This window comes from Hipposideros armiger, unplaced genomic scaffold, assembly GCF_001890085.2.
Source record: "Hipposideros armiger isolate ML-2016 unplaced genomic scaffold, ASM189008v1 scaffold_478, whole genome shotgun sequence".
In the NCBI taxonomy this organism is placed as follows: domain Eukaryota; kingdom Metazoa; phylum Chordata; class Mammalia; order Chiroptera; family Hipposideridae; genus Hipposideros; species Hipposideros armiger.
The window spans coordinates 412149-430287 of record NW_017731828.1 but is presented as its reverse complement, the minus strand read 5'-3'; the positions used below and the strand labels follow the sequence as shown (position 1 = coordinate 430287).

The 18139-nt window shown below is 38.9% G+C and overlaps 1 protein-coding gene across 8 annotated transcripts in view; it reads left to right on the top strand.

The window, feature by feature from the left end:
• The first annotated feature begins 6 nt into the window (after positions 1 to 6).
• Positions 7 to 18139, top strand: part of BRAF (B-Raf proto-oncogene, serine/threonine kinase) — a 126418-nt gene continuing 108285 nt past the window's right edge. For all 8 annotated transcript variants that reach the window (XM_019666772.1, XM_019666774.1, XM_019666775.1 and 5 more), the window contains exon 1: positions 7 to 204. In XM_019666772.1, coding sequence (XP_019522317.1) covers positions 67 to 204 — 138 coding nt within the window. In that variant the 5' untranslated portion in view covers positions 7 to 66. The remainder of the gene's footprint in view (positions 205 to 18139) is intronic.

Here is an 18139-nt window from a genome sequence, read left to right as displayed (position 1 = left end):
CCCTCCGCCTCCCTTCCCCCTCCCCGCCCAGCCGCGGCCGCTCGGGCCCCGACTCTCGGTTATAAGATGGCGGCGCTGAGCGGCGGCGGCGGCGGCGGCGGCGGCGCGGAGCAGGGCCAGGCTCTGTTCAACGGGGACATGGAGCCCGAGGCCGGCGCCGGCGCCGCGGCCTCCTCGGCTGCGGACCCTGCCATCCCGGAGGAGGTGAGTGCCGGCGCCCCCCTGCACCCCTCCCGTCTCCGGGCTCGGCTGGCCGGTGTTTATTTTGGGGGACAGAGGTGGCGCGGGGCGGGGGGGGCTCCGGTGCCCGCGGCCCCCTTCTCCGATGGGCTCTGCGGGTCGGAGACGGGCATCCCCCGCTCGTCCCTCTCCGTCACGCAGCTCCTCGCTACGTAAACACACACACAATGGCCCGGAGGGCTTTCCCTGGCCCGCACCCCGGCGTGGGGGGTTCGGGCAGCGGTGGTGGAGCGGGAGGCGATCGGTAGGGGGCGAGAGGCAGGGTGGGCCCGGGAAGGTCACGGCTGGCCGAAGGGAGCCAGCCTCGCATCTCCGAGATGGTTTCGTGATTTCAGGTGGGGGGCGGCGCAGGGGGTTGCGGCATCCTGGTGGAGGAGGGATGGATGGAGGATCGTCACCCGGGGCCGGACCAGCCCGAGGGACCGTGCGGTGCTTGCGATCAGTACTTGGTCGTGGGGATGATGGGGCGCAGCATCCCCCCTCTGCTCTCCCAGACCGCCCCCCCTTTTCAGGCCGCTGCCCTCCCTGCCACTTTTCGACTTGTTGGGGGATCTCGCTTCACCTGTTTTACCCAGCCGTTGGTTTTGCGTTAGCCTTTACTTTCTTGGCCGTCAACCCCGCTGTTTCCGCCCTCCCTCTCATCCCGGTCTCAGGTCCCCGGTTCCTCATGTTTGTCAGCGCTCCGTCTGCTGAGTGGTAACCTCCATCCCATCCCCATCCGCCGGCCCGTTGTCAGACCTGCGGGCCTTCTGACCTCAGCTTCTTGACCGTTTTTGCACTGCTCTTACCGGCTTCATGCCACTGCTCCCTGACATTGTGAATCTGTTATCTTCACAAATCCTTCTGGACGCTCTTGGTTACTTTCTGAACCCTGAAGCTGTCAAGATTCCATCAGGTTTCACTTGCACTGCTGGCACTTTTTGCTTAGTCTTCCGTTGTGCGTTTATACACCTCTATGTATTCCTACCCATTTTTTTATAGGTTTAATTGCTTTCTTTCTCTTGTCCTCCTTTTTGTCCCAGTTTTTTTTTCTTTTCCCGTTTCCTTTTTCGCCCTTGCTTCTCGCAGCCTGTTTTTGCCTTCTTCAGGCTCTTATCGCTGTTATCAGGTTATTTACATTTTGTTTTTTATTACATAAAATGTATTACCTTTAGTATTTGGCTTTTTATTCTATAAAAGTAATACACTGTATTGTATTTTACAAATAATGAGATAGTATGTGGTATAACAAATATGCTTTACAATTATTGATTAGATAACATGACTTATTCTGTTGACTGCTCAAAGTTCAGCTTCCTTCCTACTACTTAATTTTGTTTCCCAATTCTTATAACGTCTCATTCTTTCTTATGTCTGTGCAAGTCTCCTTCCTGCTGCATCATCTTTACTTTGGAAATTCATCCGATATGCTTGCTCTATTCAGTATCAGTTTGTTCACGATACCGAGGGTGCCAAAAAAATGTATACAAGTGGACACTTTGGTCAGTGTTGCTCAAGTGGTAGTTTGCCATAATCAGAAGTGTCTGATAGTAACTGATAGTAACCACTTTGAACACCTCTTGTCATTGCAGAAGTCAAACGTGACTTGTATTCATCTTTTGTTATTGGTATATATTATTACAATTTTAATAGTTTTCCTTTCTTAAAATGTGTATACACTTTTTGGCACCCTCTGTATTTATTTTTCATCCTCCTATATCACCTCCATCTATGCCCAAGATGTGTTCTGTACCATCATTTGATCTACTTTAAATTTGTTATATTTTTTCTTAACAAAATTACAACATTTTCCACTTAACAGTTTGCATTTCTGCTCAGATAGGTTTCCTCTAATAGCTATTCATTTCCCCCAGCTTCTTAGATTCTAAGGATAGCGCTCTTCCCTTCTTCCATTTCGAAGTTTATTCTTTTTCTTGTTGCCAGTTGCCATTCATTCTGCCTTGTTTCCTGGTTTTTGGTACTTAATTTGCTGAAGTTTCCTCTTGTCTTCCCCACACCTCCACATTCCTTCTTATTTATAAACAGCTTTGTTCGGTTGACATGGAAATTTATTTTTAGGATACATTGTTCTTAATGGGTAAATACTAGGGGTCACATCTGCTGTCTAATTTTTCCATGAATCGGATATGCCTTTGTCTTCCCAGGCACAGGTGTCTCTAAGCTTGTTTTACTCTGTAGTGCAAGGGTAGTTTTGTTAAATTGTATCTAGAAGAATGGACAAATTAATGGGTATTGGTTATTAAATTGTAACTTTCTGTAACATTGTTTACATTGAGAACTTTGTTTCAGAGTTATTAGAGCAGTTGGCAGTTATATAGAGAAGGTTTTTGTTAAGTACTTACAATCTCTGCTATCTTATTTAAAAGGACCAGATTGTTTGAACTCTACCTTCTGAAGATTCTGGTTCAGTAGGTGAGAGCTAGGACCATGAATTTCTGTATTTGATACACTTCTGTGGCAATTCTCTTGTATCAATGAATGAGAACCTCTAGGCTAGATGAATTTTAGTTTAACTTGCCAATAATGGGAAACCATAAGAATACTTTAACTAATTTTAATTAGTTAGAAGTGTTTCCCACTGCCTCCTTCACCCAGGTTTTAATGTTTAGTGATGAATAGTAGTTTTTCCATTATAGTTTTTATAGGAGGTGATAATAAATGTATTTGACTGGGGAAGGGATAAGTGATAAAAAATGGATCTCTTTTTGCCTGACCACTGCAGTGTACACCTGAAGCTGAATAATAATGAATGTCAACTATAATTTTATATCTATCTAGATACAAACACACGCGCGCACACACACACAGTCACAGGATGTGGAGTACAGCATAGGGAATAGAGTCAATGGAATTATATGATGTCAGAGGGGTAGTAGATTGGGGCAGGGGGTTTATCACTTTGTGAGGGGTGTAAATGTCTATTACATGGTTTTGTATACCTGAAGCTAATTAAAAAAATGGATCTCTTTTGAGTGTAGATATCACTGTTATGGGTGGTGGAATAAATTCTTCCGAGAAATAATTTTAAATTTGTAGTTGATATTTAGTGGAAACTGAAATGTACTGCGGTCTTTTAATTGAACTCTCCTTATAATGCATTTAAAGAGATATCTTATAATTGCCAAGTGCATGGAAAGAAATGAAAATTTTGCTTGAGTAAAGTGACCCTTTTTAGTCTAAAGATCTACCTTATGTGACAGTTAAATACAGGTTTTTGTTTTTTAATTTTTCTCAGGAAAATTTCAGCTTCACTAAAAAAAACTTAATTACAGAAGGAAAGCACATTCATTATTGAAAAATTAGAAAGATATAAGTACAAAAAGTAAAAAAAAATTATCTGTGATCTTGCTATTTAAGATATAGTTACATAAACATTTTGGTGTACATATATCCATATGCTTTTTTTATGCTTGTATAATCCAATGTATGTGATCTTGTAAAAATTTTTACCTTAATATAGCAAAACATTTTACGTATCATTAGATATACTGTGACTTTTTTAAACTAATATATATTTTTTTTATTGTTAGTTTCAGGTGTACAGAACAATGCAATAGTTACCCTTTTCACCCTCACAAAGTAACAACCCCCCTCCCCCCTAAACTAATATTTTTTAATATCAGGTTGTTTCTAACTTTTTTACTCTGTTATCATACATCTTGGACATTGAACATAGATTTTAGTTTTTAAAATTATATTGGGAACTGAGCAAATTTCATGTCTTGTATTTATAAGTATTACTTTATAGATGCTCAAAATAGAATATTTCTGGTAAATGACAGAAGCTTATTAAATATTTATCAAATGAATGTGCTTATTCTTTTGACATTAAACATTTGCTTCTGACCATTTATATTCCCCTGATGTTTTTCTTTCTTTTTATGACCATATGGTAACATATGGGATAATGTGATTATATGGTGTAATAAATACATTTATTGAAAAAAATATGTGTTGTAACAGGGTATGATATTTATTAACTATTCTTGTGCTATGTGTCTGTAGAAGGGAGTGTCTTACGATTGCATTACAATTAAAATTGTGTTGTTTTTAATATCTCTTATTGCCAGTCTTAGTTAAGGGAACTGTGTAATTATTATAATGCATAGACTAGGCAGCATTCTGGAATAGAATCTCCTTTATAATGAAGTCCACTGTATTAACACACATCTGTACGAACCATGCCAAACCAAGTTGGATTACATCATAGTCTTAATAAGTGTAAGTCCAACTAAGGTACGCGCTTCTGCAGTTCTGGCTATTGCTGTTAATACTTAGCTGGATACATTTGAAGGTGGACAAAACACACGTGTTAGGCAAAACTATAAAACAGCTGGGTCTTTGGTATTTCTGGTGTTCCTTTTCTGTACTCTCTCATTCTCCTCATTTAATCAATGTCTTCCTTTAGGCATCCATTAATCTATCCTGCTGTCGGTCTCATATTTGCTGGTTATTAAAGGAATTGATTGTTAGTAAATAGGTAAGAAAGGAACGTTGGAACTGAGACTGGGCGCTTGAATCCCTGAATGTAGTAAGCCTGAGAGCAAACTTAATTTAGTTGTATTTGGATAATAGGCCAGAAAAATTATGTTAGGATAACAGACTAGAGAAGCCTGACTTTTCTTGATTCCCTGTCCCTTTCCTGATTAAGATGAATTAGGGTCCCATCATAACAACTGGAAACCTATGTTCCCAGGGTGGTGGGGAAGAGAGGGAAGGAATAGGATGGTTTTTTGTTTGTTTTTAAATTTAATTTAACTTTATTAGTTTCAGGTGTACAAAAAAAGTAATGATTAGACATTTACACCCTCACAAAGTGATAACCCCACCAAGTCTACTACCCCTCTGACATTGTACATAGCTATTACAATACCATTGACAATATTCCCTGTGCTGTACTGCATTGGTGTTTTGTTTGTTTGTTTTAGCATTTTCTAAGACTTGATGCTTACCTTGCTCTTCCTTTTTCTCCAATCATAAAGTATTTTCCTTTAGAATTGCAAACGTGCATTTTGTTTCCTTTGACATCTTGGTATTTATTTAGCTGAGTACTTAGTGAACATTTTGTGTCATAATCCCCTTGTTTTGTGAAATCCAGTATGTTCCTTTGCTTCCTATATTCCTGCCTCAAATCCTCATGAAAATACGCCTCTGTTGTTAGTATCCCTTACTGGATTTTGTCTTCCTCAGAAGTTAAATTGTTTTAAGACCTTGACTCATTTTCGTTGTCTATTTTACCTATGTTGGTTATTCTGTAAAGTCAGGATCAGCAATAGTTAATAGAACTTCTGAATTCAAAAGAGATGAGAGCCTGTTTAGGAGTTTTTCTGTTGTTTTAGGTGAAGTACAGTTTTCATAGTCACAATGTTATCAATAACAATGCTGTAAGAAGCAAAACTATATAGCCTCATTTGTTTCATTTCTTCCTTAAATATTTGGTGGAGGAATTAAGTTCTGGGAGGTAGTTTTTATTTTTCAGTTTCTTTTGGCTACCAGCCTAATTTACTGTCATACATAATTAGCATGGTAGTCAGAAGAAACTCTTCATATAACCTCCACCCTAACATTAAGCAATTATTTTTTTCTCCCCTCTACCCGCTGAGATTATTTTGGCTTCCATGTTTTCTCTTGGGCTTAAAAAACTATTCTTGTTCCTTCCCATATCAAGACTGCATATACAGAGCAAAATTGATGCCTAGTAACATTACATGCCTTTCTATGTTCTGGGAACACCCTCAATACAGAATATAAAAATCACTCTGAACTCAGTTAACTTTATATCTTCTAGAACCTGTGGTCATGATTTTCACTTAAGGATTAAAAAACAGAAAACTGGGAAATGTGTTTATAGAACACCATCTACCAGCACAGGATCTTGTGACAATTGGGAAGGTAGATGGTGTCCAGACATTTGTTCATCTTGTAAGGAGTGTTATTCCAATTGTATTTGCCTACCTTGCAGGTTTTGAAAATGTACTTCTAGGGAGAGAGAAACATAACATTTTGGCAGACTGTTTTCAACTGTTGTTCCAAAATTAGCATGTTTTTTTTTAATATACATCTCCTTATTGTAAAAGACACTTTAATTGTGTTTAAGTTGACAAATACTCTACCCTTGTTTCATATTATTTTTTGTGCGAAATATATAACCTTTAAATTAACAAACCTGAAAAATTTGACTTTCTATTTTTGGAACAACATAAATTAAATAAAATTTTAGGATGCTTTGAATTAGTCACTTACCTTTGAGTATTTTGAAACAGTTTAAAATAAAGCTAGGGGTTATTCCTCCAGTGACCTAGGATTTTTAAACTACCGTATTTCCCCACGTATAAGGCACACCTTTTTTTGGAAAAATTTGGGGTCTAAAAACTGAGTGCGTCTTATACAGTGGTTGTGGATTTCAAATGCCATAGATGGAACTGAGGACGAGGCAATATACAAAGACAGTGATTCGTCATCAGACACAGATGAGGACAAGCTAATGGTTGGGAGTTTTGACAGTGATGAGGAGTTGTATGAATTTTATGATGAATAAAACTTGAGTTCAATAACTTTACATAATACTTTTTTTTTTCAAATTTCAGGCCCCAAAATTAAGGTGCGTCTCATACATGGGGAAATATGGTATATTTCCTACATTACAGCATTTATTTTGCAAAGTAAATTTCTGTTCAGGCTTATAGATGTACTTTTAATTTAAAGGAGATTACTAGTTTCAGAAGTAACATTGTAAATCGCTATTAGAACCTTTATTTTTTTATATTGTCAACTTGGGTCTAATCCCTTTTCCTCTTTTTTAAAGTTTATATTTCCTACTTAGAAATCTCTCTGTACCTTAGAGGAAACAAACAATTATTAATTTAAGAGTCTTAAGTAGGTGTGATTATTTTTAAAGAGTTATTAGCATAATTTCTGGTAATGTTGTATGAAGGTAATTTAATTCCCATTCGTTATAAAAACATCCTATCTTTTCTATGAATACCAAATAGTTATTGCCTTTATATCCTTTTTTACTATAAAAAGATAAAGTACTATTGTTACTTATTCCTAAATAACTCAAAATTGCTTTTTTACACATTATATTACTGTATTTCTGTGGGAATTGTGTCAGAGAACTTCAGATAGGAAAGAGATTATGATTTGGTATAGTCCTTACATTCCTGTTCTGCAACCACTAAAAAACTGATTCTAAAATTGTATGGAAAATCAGTAAAGGGCTAAAGTAGCCAAGACGCTCCCAAAGAAGACAATATAGGACTGACTTGACCAGTCATTAAGACTCATTACAAAGTGTAGTAATTAAGAGACTGTCACCAGTAGTTTAGTGATGGACCAGTGAACAGAAGAAACCATACTTACAGGTTACTTGATATATGACATCTATGTGCTGGAAATTAGGGAGAGAAAAGAATGCCCTTTCAATAAATGGTGCTGAAAAAATGAGAAAAAATTAATCTGGACTTTTAACCTCACAATATTCACAAATCCTGGGTAGATTAAGTGCCTGGATGTGAAATGCAAGAATATAAAGCTTTTAGAAGATAATGTGAGAGTGTGTTTTTATTTGGAGAGGTTTTTAAAAAAAGATTAGAATGCGAAAATTACCATTTTTCATTAAATTTAAGATATTGTTTCTAAGATTCACCATTATTTAGTTTCTAAAATAAAATATTGCCAGTTAATCATGATATTGCTATTGATTATAAAATGCATCCCAACATTCACTTTTGTTTTTTTATTTTTTTAAGATTTTATTGGGGAATTGGGGGAGGGGAACAGTGTTGGGGGACCAGCCAAGTTGTTGTTCTTGTCTTTGTTATGGAGGGCACCAGTCGCCATCTGGCTGCCTTTCAGCAGCTCAGAGCCTCTAAGCTCAAGGTGCTGTGTTCAATCTTAGTTGCAAGTGGGCATAGCTCACCATCCAACAGGCCATCTTATTACATGAGCTGAGCCATTCTGCCACCTGTTAGCAGCTCAGCGACAACTCACCTCAGGCACAGCGTCACTGGCCCATGTGAGAATTGAACCAGCAGCCCTGTTGCTCAGAGCTCGCGCTCTTAAGCTAACTCTTAACCAACTAAGCCACTCGGCCGGCCCCCAACATTCACTTTTAAAGTACTTCAATATCTTATAAATGATGAAATATAGTGCATTTCCTGAACTCCCTTTCATCAAATGTGGATGCAGTTTAGATTCTATCAGATGAATTTCCACAATGGAGAAGGCAAAAGGACAGGGACACTTTCTTTGCTGCTGTTTTGGCTGTTTCGCAAAGTTGTAAGAGCCGAGTGAATAGAAGCAGCTGAGGTGTCTGGACTGAGCATTCCAGCATTTAATTCCGACTTTATGGATATACCGGAGGTGCCAAAAACAGGTATACACATGACTTGTATTCATCTTTTGTTATCGGTATATATTATTACAATTTTAATACAATTTGTTACTTTCTTAAAATGAGTATACCTGTTTTTGGCACCCTCTGTATATAGAGGTGGCAGTGACAGCAGTTTTTGGACCTCTGACTTCCAGTGTGTCCTTTATTTCCATAACACAGTGGCTACTCCTGATCCCATCCCTTCCATATTTTGATGATAAACATCTTAGTCCTTGTATTAAATGCTTTTCTGGTGTGAAATATCTAAAGTGATTTCTGCACTGAGTCCTGATTAATACATTTTTATCAGATGAAGGAATCATTTACTATTCAATTTTTTTGAGTTTTAAAAATTGTAAAATATAAATAACATAATGTTCGTCTTAATCATTCATAAGTGTACAATTCAGTGGTGTTAAATACATTCAAAGTGTTGTGTAACCATCACTATTACTACACCCCCAATTTTTTCATCATCCCTAACAAAAACTCTACCCATTAAAAAATAATTCCTTTTTTCTCCCTTCCCAGCCCCTGGTAACCTCTATTGTACTTTTCTTTATGGATTTACCTTATGTAAGTGAAATCATGCAATATTTGTCATTCTGTGTTGGCCTGTTTCACTAAGCTTAATGTTTTCAAGGTCCATCTGTGTTGTGAAATGTATCAAAATAACCACCAAACTCTTTTCTCGCCAGCATTCCCTTTACATTTTCACCAGCTATGCACGAGGATTCTGATTTCTCCACATCCTCACCAACACTTTTCTTTCTTTCTTTCTTTCTTTCTCTCTTTTTTCTTCTTTTTTTTTTTATTATAGCCATTTTAATGGGCATGAATTGGTATCTCGTTGTTGAGTTTTGTACTGGATTATTTATTGTTAGTGGCAGTTTCTCAAAAATCTATATAGAACCCAAACTCTAAATAGAATTAATTACCATACGACCCAACAATCCCACTCCTAGAAGTAGACAGGTTTTACTTTAAATAGATCTTTAAGATGTCAATTGGATTACAGCCTTGTTATTATAGAAAGGGAGGGGAAGATCTGCTGCTGAGTGATGTCCAGAGCAGTTACTCGACCTTGGGAAGCGAGTGAGGCTGACTTTGAGGGTCCCACAGGTGTGGGTTTTGGTCCCAGCCTGTGGGGTGTCTGAGGAGCCTATGAAAAGAAAAGGGAAGATGAATACCCAATTGACAGATGATACTAAACAGGTAGAGGTTGCTAATGAATTTTATATGCTTATCCAGGTTAGGTAGGTGAGTACACGCTATATGGCAAGGTGGTTGAGAAATGATACACTTGCTTGGAGCAGTTGCTTACCATAGTAAAGAAATGAAGTTGGACCCTCACCTCTTACTATGCATAAAAATCAACTGGTAGATTCAAGATTAAAAAGAAAAACTCAGAAAGCTTTTTTTTTTTAAAGGGGGCATACTTTCTGAAAACACTAACCATAAAATATTGATATGTTAGACTACATTAAAAATGTTAAATATTAGTAGAAACTTATATTTATTAAGACCCCCTCTCCCCCCCACCTCCCTGCCTTATGAGGCTAAAAAGACAAGGCACAGAATAGATTGTTAACCTCATCAACAATTATGGGAATAGAAATTAAAACCACAGAGACCGCTTTATACTGACTAAACTGGCAGAAATGAAACATCTGACAGTATCAAGCTTGGTAGGAATACGCTGATAGGAGTGTAAACTGGAAGAGCTGCTTTGGAAAGTAACTGATGTCCACAACCAGCGACGCCACTTCTAGGCAGTTACGTTAGACCAGTGCTGTCAAAGTGTGCACCAGAATCCCCTGGAAGTGCTTAACAGACTAGGACCCACCCCTGAGTTTCTGACTCAGTGGGAATGGGGTGGAGCTTGAGAGTTTGTATTTCTAACAAGTTTCCAGGTGATGCTGGTACTGCTGGTCCAGGAATTGTACTTTAAGAACTAACCATTATGTAATAGTTTTCTGCATAATTTATTGTTGAATTCGATTTGCTAACAGGTTTTTACTTAGGGTTTTCATATCTGTCTTCATAAATGAGGTTAGTCTATAGAGTTCTTGTGCCATTCCACCCAGTTTTGGTATCAGGGTTGCATTAGTATTGCTGGAAAGAGCTGATTACTTTTCTAGATTTAAAAAAAAAATTTTTTTAATGATATTGAACAGCTTTTATACCAGACCAGAAAAAAATGTTTCTTGAAAGTTGGTTGAATGGGCTTCATTGGGCCCTTCCTTTATTCAAACTTTTTGAGCAAGTTTCAGCTATAGTTCTTAAATATAGCATTTATTTGGGTTTGGTTTTTGAGCCCAGTGGGTTGTTTTTTTTTTCAATGTCCCATTTAGATTTTATTTTGATCCCTTTTAACCTTTTATATCTTATTTTCAATTGGCATTCTTAGAAAGGAACTGGTCTTACCATGGGTGAGTCAAAAAATTACCAGTTCTCCCCTTCAGCAAAGTAAGTGCTTTTATTTTATGTGATATTTTGATCCCATGACATTTTGTGCCAGGGATGGGTGAGGGAAAGGATGACGATAGGGAGGTCTGTGCTCCACTTGAAAAGCAAATGTCTAAACCAGGTAAGCTCTCCATAACAGGACACAGAGTCAGGGTCCTCTGTGATCTTGTCTTTCCTACCTCTCACCCATGTCCATCAGCAATCCTTGCTGCATACTAAATGCTGTAGCACAGTGTTTTACAAAGCATATATTATGGGATGCTAACCTTTCAAAGTGTTCTCCCATAGATAGGCTCCATACTTAACAATTTGGGGAAATTATAAAAGTTTCCCCACTGTCTAACTTGTTCAGTTTCTGAGTTCAGACATAACGAGGTCATACTGTGTTATCTGAATCTTAATTTGATTTCTGCATTTTGCATATCAAGGACTGCATCTAAAAAGTAACTGAATCGATTTGGTGAGGAAGAGATAACCTGTACTATACCTCCCCCCTTGGGATTTCATAATTGGACATTGGCATATTAAATATTGAAAAGAACTATACTAGAGAAACTTTTGTTTCAATCAGAATTTTATAAACTTCCTTGACTATGGAGCATGGCTTATGTGTAGGATGCGTTAACATACTGTGAAACGTTTAAGGAAATGCTGTTCTAATATCGAATTCTTGTGTTTCCCGGGAATGCATTCTGTTGTTTCTGGCTCTTTGATTTAGAATCCACCTCCCTGGTCCACCTCGCCCCCCCACCCCTTCTTTTTTTCAGTGGTTTCTGACTGAGGAGCTTCCCCACTGGGAGGCTTTGGGAAGTGTTTTGATTGTCACAGTGACCAGGGGATGCTATTTGGAATTGAATGCTCAGGCTAAGGAACACAATGTACCTGAAGTCCTGCACAGCAAAGAGTTGCCCCCCAAACACCACTCGTGTTCCCCTTTAAGGACACTGGACTCATCAACTAGTGCTCATTCTTGAAAACTCAGCTCTGATTATCTTTCCAAGAAGCTTTCTCTAACTACTTCTCTCTTTTCGCCCTCTTCCCCACCTTGATCACACCTTGATCATACCTACTCGGTGCTCTTACATTCTATACACATCTTCATTATTTGAACTAACCACGGTGTAGTATAGTTGTGATTATGTACCTCTGCCTTACTGTGAGCTCAAATCTTTGAGGGCAGAGACATTTTGTATCCTTGGCACATGGCATCTAATAAGTTTTTTTAAAATGTGTGTTGGGCGAATACATTAATGAATGAGTTGTACATTTAATATAACTCAGAAGTGCGGTGTGACTCTTCAAGTCTACTGCTTTCTTGGACTGCATTAATAATCTTGTGCAGTGTGGGAAATAATACCACTATGCTGTCATCACACACAATTAAAATTGCCTCCTTTTGTCTGGGTATGGGTGACAGATTTTTAGAGTAGTGTTTTGTTTTGATTTTGACCTTGGCTGCACAGTGGAAACACCTGGGAAGTTTAAAAATACAGGTGTCTGAGTCCTTTCCCTAGGGGTTCAGATTTCTGAGTGTGAGGCCTGGGCATCTGGATTTTTTAAATCTCCCCAGGTGACTTTTAATCTGCAGTCAAGATTGAAAACTCATTTTGTGAGACACCGATAAATAACATTTTCCTCAAAATATTATGTTCAGTAAACAGAGTGAGAAGTTACCAAATCATTGAGGAACAGTGAGAAGAATGGAGATTTTAGCTTCGAAAAAATTCACAACTAAGTAGAATTGGTGTGTTCTGTTGAGGTCAAGGAACATGTCAGTCTTGTTCATCACTGCATCCTTCACTCTCAGCTCAAGCCAAAGCACATAGTAGGGATTTGGTAAATTTGGCTGAACAAAGCCTGTCTATCGTGTATTTAAAAAACAGTTGCTGGGCCGGCTGAGTGGCGCGTTGGTTAAGAGCTGGCTTGGGATGCCAGAGGGTCCCAGTTCGGATCCCACATATGAGGGCCTGTGACACTGCCCTCTACAGCTAAGATGCTGAACAACAGCTCAACCTGGAGCTGTGCTGCCCTGAGTCGCTGGCAATGGCAGGTGGGTTGCCATGGGCTACCGTGTGTAGCCAGCTGCCAGTGTGAGCGGCCAGCAGCCACTGTGAGCAGCCATCCAGAAGCTGGTGACTGATCTGCCTTGCATGGGAAGAGCGCAATGATGGTGCCAACTTGGGCCAGTGAAGCGATGTCCTCCACAACTAGACTGAAGAACAAAAAGGATAGCAACTTGTCTGATCCCCTTCCCCCAATTCCCCAGCGCTGTTCCCTTCCCCCAATTCCCCAGCGCTGTTCCCTTCCCCCAATTCCCCAATAAAAATCTTTAAAAAAAAACAGTTGCTTTAGAATATCTAGAGATTGTATTGATCCGCAAAAATTTTTGAGAGATAATGTGCCATTTAAATTTATAATTAATCAAAACAATGACCTGAGCATTTGAGTTCATTTTTTTGAGTACGTATTTCAGTTTATGAATTATGTACTTTGTGCTGGGCACTGAGGATCCCTTTTGATTGTCAGATCAACTCTATGAAGTTTGTATCATTCAAATAATAGGAATATGTCAAGCTAGCTCTGTTTTATAGATGAAAAAACAAACTGACACTTAGGGGTTAAGTAACTTGCCCAAGGTTACAGAGCTAATAAGTGACAGAGCTGGAATTCTGAGGTTAAAGCCTGTGCTCTTAACTACTACGCTGAACCATAAATCTTTACAAGAGCCCTAAGAGGGAGATATTGGTAATTCCCATTTTGTAGATGAAGAAGTAGGCTTAGAAAAGTTATGCAGCCAGCACACAGCTTAAATGGAATATCTGGGTTTCGGACCCAGACATAGTGACTCTAGAGGCATGCTCTTAACCACCATGTTATCAGAGCCTTGTCCTATTGCATAATGTACAGCTACTGTTTTTGTGATGTTGTTAACCACATATGACAACTTGTGTTGTTCTCATTATACCTTTTGGCACCTTCACTTGTTTTCTACTGATGGTTTTCCATCTGGATTATTATCTTGAACCCGGGGTTGTGCTTGGGTTGTGCTTGTCCTAGAGAATAAAACATTACAAGGTTCTTGTCTTTTAGCTAGGATTATAAATTAGAATTTGGATAAACTCTATATCAATTTACTAATATCTCTTTGTTACCTTTCGTTGTTTGTAGTCTACAGACTTAAAATTTTGTACTCCATCAGTAAAAGAGTTCAAACTTATTACCCCCACTACCTGTTTTATTTATAAGTTACTGTACAAGATGAAAACCTGAAAATGAAACAAGAGTTGTGATGGCTTTGTCTTTAGCCAGTATCTTAGGTCACACCCTTAGGGCAAGGTTCATCATGAACAATAGTGGCTACAAATCCATATTTTTTATACACTGGATAATTTTAAAAAATTCTTTACAATTTTTATCTGATATGATTAGGTCAGCATTTCTCAATCTGGGCACTGTGACATTTTGGCCTGGTTAATCCTTGGTTATGGGGGGCTGTCCTGTGCATTGCAGGATGTTTGGCAGCACCCCTGGTCTCTAACGCACCAGGTGCCAATAGTACCCTCTCCTCAGTGGTGACCATCAAAAATGCGCCCAGATGCTGCCAAATGTCTCCTGCGGGCAAAATCACCTCTGGTTGAGAATCACTGGGTTGAATCGTTGTTTTAATCCTGTATAGTGGCTGACAAATAGCTTGTACTTGGAGTAGGCAAAGTGTCAGCTTTGACTTTTTTTTTCTGTCAGCAGTAGTGTTATCTTCAATATGAGGTTTGAGATTTGTTTTAGGAATTCTTTGTAAGCCACTTGGCTATTTTGTGAGGTTTACTTTGGTTAAAACTAGATAATATAATCCATATATTTACTTAACTCAGTATTTGTAAACTGTAGTATGTCACAATAAGATGAACATGCAAGAAGAGTGAGAGCCCTGCCATCAAGTGCTCTGCAGTGTGGAATTTCCAATCTTGAGTATATCTCTTGACCGTATGTGACATATCTATCTGATATGAAAAAGATGCATTTTTCTTAATATTCTAGATGAATACATTACTAAATAATGTAGTCTGCCTACAAACTCACTAAAGTCTCCTATGTGCAATTATAAGTGTTTGAATATCTAGTTTGTAAGCCATGGGTTTGGCCATTGTATTGTAATCTACTGTTCACTTTTTGTCATTGTAACCATGATACTCAAAAGGGGGAAATAATTTCTTTTTTTTTTTTTTAAAGATTTTTATTGGGGAATTGGGGGGATGGGAACAGTGCTGGGGAATGGGGGAAGGGGAACAGACAAGTTGCTGTCGTTTTGTTCTTCAGTCTAGTTGTGGAGGACGTTGCTTCACTGGCCCAAGTTGGCACCATCATTGCGCTCTTCCCGGGCGAGGCAGATCAGTCACCGGCTTCTGGACGGCCGCTCACTGCAGCTGCTGGCCGCTCACGCTGGCTGCTGGCTACATACGGTAACCCATGGCAACCCACTGCCAAAGGGGCTGCAGCCTACGCTGTCGCCAGCGACTCACGGCAGCCCAGCTCCAGGTTGAGCTGTTGTTCAGCATCTTAGCTGTGGAGGGCAGTGTCACTGGCCCTCATATGTGGGATCCGAACCGGGGCCCTCTGGCATCCCAAGCCAGTTCTTAACCATCGCGCCACTCGGCCGGCCTGGGAAATAATTTCTTTTACTGACTTCCACTTAACCAACTCTTCAGGTTAACTAACGTTGCATATTTAAGAAATATTTGCTGTCAAATTAGGTGGGGGTCATATTTAAAGGAAAACCCCTGGCCCTATATCAAAGCCTGTAGAATGAATATTTTTTACAGTTTTAAGTTAAAATTAAATGTAAGGTTTTACTATTCCTTATGATTCCCTGATTTAACTGACTTTTATTTAACCAGCCACCAGGCTTTATTACATTGAATAGAGGGGCTGCTTTTGCACCCACTTCAGTATTAAAATTGTGATGATTTACTTTGTGGAGTTGGGATTACAGTTTCTCTCAGCGTTTTTGGCCATCTAAACTAATAGCTCAGTTATTACACAAAAAGTTTTCAAACTTCCTCTTTTGGAATGGCCAGTTACTCTCTCAGAACTTAACTTCCTCCTTGCTACGTAACCGTACATGGTTATCATGTGGGTATTAAATCTATCAACAGTAATTCAGACTCCCATTACTTCTTGTCTATAATTGTAGCGTGCTTTTAATGGATTCTCTGCATCTAGTACCTCTCTGGCTTGTTAGCTAACCTAAACATTGTTGCCAGAGTAAGCATTCTAAAATATATGTCTAATCAGATCAAAAGCCATTTATAACAATAAGAACTACAATTTTTCTTTTAATTACTGTATGTGCTAGCTTAGATATGGTCTCTGCAATCAGGAGATGTCCATTAAACAAATTATCAAGAAATACATATATATATACACACATATGAGGTATGGTAAAAAAATACAGTGAATGCTGCTGCCGAGTGCCATCCAATGGGAAAGGCAGGGATCTTCAATATGGAAAGTAGTGCATCGAAACTTAGTAACAGTGTGTAACAAGTTTCAACTTGTTTGGTGTGAGCTACGGTTGAGAGAAGATGTGTTTTTTTGTTTTGCTTTTCTTTTTTAAGCTGACCCATCCTGCTGCCTGTTGGCAGCTCAGCAGCTGCTTATCTCCGGCTGGGACTCAAACCACTGTTGCTCAGAGCTCGCACTCTTGAGCGAGCTCTTCACCAGCTGAGCCACTCGGCTGGCCCTAGAGAAGGTGTGTTTTAAAGTGTGCGGTAAATCATGGGTAACGAACAACGCATTGACATGAAACTTTGTTTCAAACTACAAAAAGTGCTAAAGAAACACAACGAAATGTTAAAATTAGTTTATGGTGATGCTGCAGTTACCATGAAAATGGTTTACAAATGATTCAAGTGTTTTCATAATGGTTGTGAATCAACTGAAGACTAGGAGAGATTGGGATGTCCTTCAACATCAAAAACCTAAGAGAATGTTGAAAGAGTAAGCGAAATGATTTGATCAAACATGTGACTGACTATTAGGGAAATTTCTAAGGATCTGAACATCTCTTATGGTTCCTTTCAAAGCATTTTAACAACAGATTTGAACATGAAGCAAGTGAGTGGGAAATTTGTTCTGCGCATTTTGACTGTTGAACAAAAGCAACAGTGTTTGTCAGTTTTGTTGGAGTTGCATGATTATGCTACATCAAATTTCAGCTTTTTAAGACATGTCATCATGGGAGATGAAACTTGGGTCTATGGTTATGATCCTGAGGCCAAGATTCAGAGTTTTCCATGGAAATCGCCCAGTTCTCCTCATGCGAAAAAAACATGTCGGTCAAGATCTTCGTAACATCAAGGTGATGTTAAATGTGTTTTTTTTTACCTTGATGGAATTGTGTGAGCTGAGTTTGTACCTAGGAACACTGTGGTGAACTCTGAATATTATAAGGACTTCTTAGAACATTTAAGAAACGATGTGCATAGAAAACGGCCTGAGAAATGGGCAAACAGTTTCGTGCATCATGACAATGCTCTGTGACACACATCACTTCTGGTATATGGCAACTTCTGTCAAATAAGACATTATGGTATGTCCTCATCCACCTTATTCACCTGATCTGGCACCATGCAACTTCTGGCTCTGCCCCAAAGTCAAAATGACCGTGAAAGGTAAATGTTTTGAATCGATTCAGGACATTGAGGCAACCACGACAGCGCAACTAAAGACCTCATGAAAGAGGACTTCCAGAACTGCTTCAGAATGTGGCAGGAACAATGGGATAAGTGTGTTCGAAGCAAGGGGGTGTATTTTGAGGGAGATTAATGGCAGTGTCTTTTACTATAACACATTTTTTATGTAAACATTCACCATATTTTTTATCACACCTCATACACAAGTTCTGAATTGTGATTATGTGCCCAAAGAAAAATATAGGGTGCACTTTTTTTTTTTTTTAAAGATTTTTATTGGGGAATTGGGAACAGTGCTGGGGAATTGGGGAAAGGGGAACAGACAAGTTGCTGTCGTTTTGTTCTTCAATCTAGTTGTGGAGGA